General features: G+C 44.0%; 1 protein-coding gene across 1 annotated transcript in view; it reads left to right on the forward strand.

The window, feature by feature from the left end:
• Positions 1-7,458, forward strand: part of BRK1 (BRICK1, SCAR/WAVE actin-nucleating complex subunit) — a 13,296-nt gene that overhangs the window by 4,332 nt on the left and 1,506 nt on the right. The window contains exon 2 of the mRNA XM_011952274.1: positions 7,147-7,229. Within this exon, the coding sequence (XP_011807664.1) occupies positions 7,147-7,229 (83 nt within the window). The remainder of the gene's footprint in view (positions 1-7,146; positions 7,230-7,458) is intronic.

Consider the following 7,458-nt stretch of genomic DNA (forward strand, 5'->3'; position numbering starts at 1 on the left):
GTCTCGATCTCCTGACCTCGTGATCCCCCGTCTCGGCCTCCCAAAGTGCTGGGATTACAGGCTTGAGCCACCGCGCCCGGCCAATTTTTTTTTATTTTTTAGTAGAGATGGGATTTTACCATGCTAGCCAGGATGATCTCGATCTCCTGACCTTGTGATCCACCCGCCTAGGCCTCCCAAAGTGCTGGGATTACAGGCGTGAGCCACTGCACCCAGCCTCCTCATGTTTTTTTTAGTAACATAGTCTTTTCTCTAGTTTACTTTATTGTAATACAGTGTGTCATATATGTGACTTCCAAAATATGTGTTAATCAACTGCTCCTGTTATCAGTAAGGTTTCCAGTCAACAGTAGGCTATTAGTTTAGTTCTGGGGAGACAAAAATTATATGCAGATTTTCTTTTTCTTATGTATTTAAAATAGAGATGAGGTCTCACTGTGTTGCCCAGGCTGTTCTCAAACTCCTAAGTTCAAGTGATCCTCGTGTCTCAGCCTCCCAAAGCGCTAGGATTACACGTGTGAGCCACCGTGCCAGCCTGTGCAGATTTTCAACCGCACAGAGGGTTGATGTTCTTAACCCCTGAGTTGTTCAGGGGTTAACTCTAACATGTTTATGATGATATGGTTTGGTGGTGTAAAGATTCAATAAGAATTTACTGCCAGGTGCAGTGGCTCACGCCTGTAATCCCAGCACTTTGGGAGGCTGAGGTGGGCAGATCATGAGGTCAGGAGTTCGAGACCAGCCTGCCCAACATGGTGAAACCCTGTCTCTACTAAAAATACAAAAATTAGCTGGGTATGGTGGAGTGCACCTGTAATCCCAGCTACTCAGGAGGCTGAGGCAGGAGCAATCCCTTGAACCCTGGAGGCGAAGGTTGCAGTGAGCCAAGATCGTGCCACTGTACTCCAGCCTGGTGACAGAGTGAGATTCTGTCTCAAAGAAAAATAATTTACTTTGACGGAGCATCTGAAGTTCCTCAAATATGTTATCAATTCTGTAGTCCTTACCCTGACCACAGAGAATCTGCATGGGCCATGTATTTTGGAGAGAGAATTGTTTTTCTAAGATAGTGAATAACTTTCTGAAAAGCATTTACCCTGTGATTCCACCTGGTGAGAGTAGAGTCACAGTCTCCCACGTGAACTTGAGGACGTACAAATCATAATGTAGCAATAACATCCTAACACTAGGCCTATTCTGTACTTTGGAATTGGTGAAGCTTCTAAAAACAGATGGTTAGAGATTATCGCTTTTTATTCTTATACTATTTTTTTTCTGGTTCTAAAGGTAATATATGCAGAGAAGTATAAAGAAAAAATAGAGAATGTGGCTTTTTAAAAAAATCTTAGTTTTTGTACTAAGCCAACAAATACAGCATGCCTGGTGTGTGTCAGATGCTGTGAGAAAGGAATAAATATGAATAAATAGATATGATACCCACTCCTAAGATATTCAGAATTTTGCTGGAAAAGTAAGACTTAACTACAAAAACATTCCAAAAGAAAGGCAGTATTTTTTTTTTTTTTGAGACGGAGTCTCGCTCTGTTGCCCAGGCTGGAATGCAGTGGTGTAATCTCGCTCACTGCAACTTCTGCCTCCCGGCTTCAAGTGATTCTTCTGCCTCAGCCTCCCGAGTACCTGGGACTACAGGCATGCACCACCATGCCTGGCTAATTCTTTTTCTTTTTTCTTTTCTTTTCTTTTTTTTTTTTTTTTAAGATGGAGTCTTGCCGTGTTGCCCAGGCTTGAGTACAGTGGTGCAATCTTGACTCACTGCAACCTCTGCCTCCTGAGTTCAAGCCATTCTCCTGCCTCAGCCTCCCGAGTAGCTGGGATTACAGGTGCACGCCACCATGCCCAGCTACTTTTTGTATTATTAGTAGAGATGGGGTTTCGCCATGTTAGCCAGGCTGGTCTCAAACTCCTGACCTCAAGTGATCCGCCCACCTCGGCCTCCCAAAGTGCTGGGATTACAGGCGTGAACCACCATGCCCGGCCTGACAGTATTGATTTTTGTAATGCTAAAGTTATATGCAGTGAGTTCAGAGAAGGAGCTGTCTGATAAAAGCATTTGTTCCCTAACAAGAACTGGTATTTTCAATTAAAGGCTGGTGATAATGTACACATACTGTGCTCTGGTCTCAGATTTATCCGGCTGCTGAATGCTTTCTTGGTGTTTTTTATTTGAACCAGCGTGTACTTATTAGGATTTAAAATATAACCAAAGTTTCTGGAGTTGAGCATTTTCTGTTTCTCAATAGTGTTTATCCATGTAGGCCAGTAGCATAGTATAGTATTGTTCCTGAATTCTAATTCATTACCAGATTGACAGCTAGAACAGAATAGCCACCCAGGAAGGAACCTTCCCTCTCTTACCTCCCCCAATAAAGTTGGTATGTCTTTCTTCATGGGAAATGACAGGTTGTCAGAGATAATATTCATGCTCTTACTCAGTAGCATACACAATGTGCCTTTAGACTTCCAAAAACCAGACTGAAAAAAGGCTTGGTCCTGTGGGGCAGTTCCGACAGAAAGTGGCAGTGCATCCAGGAAAGGGGGGATGCTGAAGTGATCATACTTAAGCTAGACCTGGGAATTCAAGGAAGCAGCACAAGCATAAAAAGAATGAAGAATGTCCAGAAATGGCAAATCCACAGAGACAAAGATTAGTATTTCCCAGGGTCTGAGGGGTGGCAGAATGAGGAGTGATAGGACCAAGAGGTATAAGGTATCTTTTGGGGATGATGAAAATATTCTAAAAGTAAATTGTAATGATTGCACAACTCTGTAAATATACTAAAAACCACTGAATTGTATACTTTAAGCAGGTAAAAGAATGGAAAGTGGCAGATGGAGACCTGGGGTATAAATTATAGCCCTGGAGGCACAGAAAAATGGTAGCAGTGTGCATTGGGACAGTGTGATGGGAAAGAATACCATACTGGGCAGTCAAGAACGGGGTTCTAAACTCAGCCCTGCTGTTATTTTGTTCCATTAGTGACCCAACATGGGCCCTCAGCTTACCTAGGACTCAGTTTTCCCACTTGTGAGGTGAGTAGAGTTACACTAGAGTCAATCTTTTGTTCCATAACATACCAGAATGCACCTTTTTTTTTTTTTCAGTCAACATCTGTGTAGCAGGCATGGTACTGAGGTTACAAGAGGCAATACGTACTTCTTTCCATTAACTTGTTCAAATGGTGAAACAGACATGTAAATAAATTGTAAATTATAAGTCCATAAATATCATTTGGCTTTGTAACATGAACATTTTCCCATTTCATTAAATACTCCTCAAACTTGTAACTTTTTTTTTTTTTTTTTTTAGACAGAGTTTAGCTCTTGTTGTCCAGGCTGGAGTGCAATGGTGCGATCTCAGCTCACTGCCTCAGGTGATCCACCCACCTTGGCCTCCCAAAGTACTGGGATTACAGACGTGAGCCACTGCCTCTGGCCACTTTTTTTTTTTTTTGAGACGGAGTCTCGCTCTGTCGCCCAGGCTGGAGTGCAATGACGTGGTCTCGGCTTACTGCAACCTCCACCTCCCAGGTTCACGCCATTCTCCTGCCTCAGCCTCCCAAGTAGCTGGGACTACAGGCTCCCGCCACCACGCCCGGCTAATTTTTTGTATTTTTGGTAGAGGTGGGGTTTCACCAAGTTTCACCGTGTTCACCAGGATGGTCTTGATCTCCTGACCTCATGATCCACCAGTCTCAGCCTCCCAAAGCGCTGGGATTACAGGCGTGAGCCACCGCGCCCAGCCTTTTTTTTTTTTTGAGACAGACCAGGCTGGAGTGCAGTGGTGCAATCTCAACTCACTGCAACCTCTGCCTCCTGGGTTCAAGCCATTCTCCTGCCTCAGCCTCCTGGGTAGCTGGGATTACAGGCGTGCGCCACCATGCCCAGCTAATTTTGTATTTTTAGTAGAGACAGGGTTTCTTTTTTTTTTTGTATTTTTGGTAGAGATGGGGTTTCTCCGTGTTGGTCAGGCTTGTCTTGAACTCCGACCTCAAGTGATCCGCCCACCTCGGCCTCCCAAAGTGCTGGGATTACAGGCATGAGCCAACGCACCCAGCCATTGTAACTCTTAATGCCTATTTTAATAGTCTCACTGATACACTATATCAAACCATTCCAATCATAGGCATTTGGGTTTGTTGCTTTTTCACCATCTTAAATAATAGTGATGCACATTCTTATTTGTAAAATCTTTTTCCAAAGGAGGAAGTGATAACCAAAGACCAAGTACACGAATAACTTACAAATTAGAACTTCAGAGGCTGGCACGGTGCCTCACGCCTGTAATCCTAGGACTTTAAGAGCCCAAGGCAGGAGGATTGCTTGAGTTCAGGAGTTTGAGATCAGCCTGGGCAACAAAGTGAGAGCCCTATCTCTACCAAAAAAAAAAAAGAAAACAATTAGTCGGGCACAGTGGCATCCACCTACTGAGTAGTAATTCTAGCTACTCGGGAGGCTGAGGTGGAAGGATCACTTGAACCTAGGAGTTGGAGGGCACAGTAAGCTGTGATCGCGCCACTGAACTCTAGCCTGGGTGACAGAGCAAGACCGTGTCTCTTTAAAAAAAAAAAAAAAAAGGATATTCATCCGTAAATGTTTAGGTAAATACAGAAGAGGAGAATTATGATGTCCATCTGGCAAGACCTCTCAGAGACAGAATTTGAACTTAGCCTTGGGGGAGACAGACAGGCAAGATGAGTAAGATTTGGACATAATAAGATGACAGTTGAGGCAAGATTAGGGTGTAGGAAGATTTGTCAAAATGGATGCTGAAGCGCTTTTGCGAAACAGCCAGGGAATAGATGAAAAGGCAGCTTGTTAGCTAAGTGTTAAATCATTGCGTGGGAGAGTCTCAGCGAATGTTTCAGACTTAAAAACTGTAGGTTATTGAGAGATGACTGAACAACAATGTTGGAGGAGAGAGTAGAAGATAATGACCATGCTAAGATACCTTTTCTCTCATATATTGAGAATAGTTGGAAAAAGAATAGTTCCTGTTACAGAAGTTGGCAGAGAAAAAGATGTTTTAAATTAAATCTGGTTTCATTTTGAATGAGATGGTAAAAGAAGATTGGAAAAGCTGGAGGAAGAAAAAGAATTTTGGCTGTTTTCACAGATGGAATGTGGGCTTTATAGGGTATTTGATGTTCTCCAGGTTTTCTCTTGTTCTGAAAGGCCTTTTGCCTCTAGGAGGAACAGTAGTGACATGGCTTTAATGAGCTCAGAACTCTCACACCTTCCCTCTCCATAATTTCTGCTGCTTTCTTGGCCTCTACTTTTTTTTTTTTTTTGAGATGGAGTCTCACTCTGTCACCCAGGCTGCAGTGCAGTGGTGTGATCCTGGCTCACTGCAACCTCCGCCTCCCAGGTTCAAGTGATTCTTCTGCCTCAGCCTCCCAAGTAGCTGGGACTAGAGGCACTCGCCACCACGCCTAGCTAAGTTTGTACTTTTAGTAGAGATGGGGTTTTACCATGTTAGCCAGGCTGGTCTTAAACTCCTGACCTCAAATGATCTGCCCACCTTGGCTTCCCTAAAGTGCTGGAATTACAGGCATGAGCCACTGCACCTGACCTCACTTCTTTCCTATTGAGATTATTTTCTTATTCTTGTCCCCTCTTTTGAAAGTCTTAGGCCATTAGTAAACAGCTGTACAGCCTTGGTGTATTCATTTGCTATTCCTGGCATAAGAAATTACCACACAGGCTGGGCACAGTGGCTCACACTTGTAATCTCAGCACTTTGGGAGGCCAAGGTGGGCGGATCACGAGGTCAAGAGATTGAGACCATCCTGGCCAATGTGGTGAAACCCCATCTCTACTAAAAATACAAAAAAAAATTAGCTGGGCATGGTGGCGCACACCTGTAGTCCCAGCTACTTGGGAGACTGAGGCAGGAGAATTACTTGAACCTGGGAGGCAGAGGTTACAGTGAGCCGAGATCACGCCACTGCACTCCAGCCTGGCAATAGTGAGACTCCGTCTCAAAAACAAACAAAAAAACAAATTACCACACATTTTATGGCTTAAACCACATAAATTTATTATTAACTATGTGTAGGTCATAAATTGAACACTGGTAACTGGGCTAGCAATCTTCACACCTTGGCCTTCTGAAGTATTAGGATTACAGGCATGAGTCACTGCTCCTGGCCTGAGCTCCCATCAGGGTTTCAGCAGGACTGCCTTCCTTTCTGGAGGCTCAAGGAGAGGGTCTAGTTCCTCGAATATTGGGTTGTTGGCAGAACTCAGTTTCTTGTGGTTGTAGAACTGAGATCTCTGTTTTGTTGCTGGCTGTCAGCTGAGAGTTGTTCCCAGCTTCTAAAAGTCACTTATATCCCTTGGTTCATGACTCCCTTCTTCCACTTTCAAAGCCAACAATGGCAGATTGCATCCCCTTCACACATCGAATCTCTTTTTCTTTTTCCATTTCATCTCTGACCCCCTTCCTCTGCCTTTCTCACCTACATTTGTGGACTTATGATTAGATTGGGGCCAAATGGACAATCCAAGACAAACTCTAGGATCTCCAGGTTCTTAACCTTAATCATACCTGCAAAGCCCTGTTTCCTCACGTATAATCCATATTCACGGGATCCAGGGATTAGAGAAAGGACTTTTTTTTTTTTTTTTTTTTCAAGTTTTGCTCTTTCACCCAGACTGGAGTGAAGTGGCGAGATCTTGGCTCACCGCAACATTTGACCCCCGGTTCAAGCAATTCTCCTGCCTCAGCCTCTCGAGTAGCTGGGATTACAGGCATGTGCCATCATGCCCGGCTCATTTTTGTATTTTTAATAAGAGACAGAGTTTCACGATGTTGGCCAGGCTGGTCCTGAATTCTTGACCTCAGGTGATCCACCTGTCTAGTCCTCCCAAAGTACTAGGATTACAGGCATGAGCCACCACGCCCTGCGGGAAAGGACATTTTTGTGGGGCCATTATTCTCTACTTGCAATACTTGATAGAAAACTCAGCAGATCCACTGTAAGGAACTGTGCTAAGATACTTCTCACTGTATCCGTTTCCATTTGTATTCTGTGTATTATTCCTCTTTTTCAGTGTAGGAGTTGTGTGTGTCTGTGTCTGTGTTTGAAGCGACATTAATTCTGAACACCAGTCTCTTTTTCTCAGATATGTCTTGTCGTTCAAGACTTGCAACACTAAACGAGAAATTGACAGCCCTTGAACGGAGAATAGAGTACATTGAAGCACGGGTGAGTTTGACGGGCCAGGGCATTCCAAGAGAGAATGCGCATTTCCACTTATTACTGAAAAAAACCTGAAAGCAGAAACAGTCTTAGGAAACTTAAGCACTGGCCGGACGTGGTGGCTCACGCCTGTAATCCCAGCATTTTGGGAGGCCAAGGTGGCAGATCACCTGAGGTCAGGAGTTCAAGACCAGCCTGGCCAACATGGTGAAACCCCATCTCTACTAAAAATACA

The sequence above is a fragment of the Colobus angolensis genome, unplaced genomic scaffold (assembly GCF_000951035.1).
Source record: "Colobus angolensis palliatus isolate OR3802 unplaced genomic scaffold, Cang.pa_1.0 Scaffold34, whole genome shotgun sequence".
Lineage (NCBI taxonomy): Eukaryota > Metazoa > Chordata > Mammalia > Primates > Cercopithecidae > Colobus > Colobus angolensis.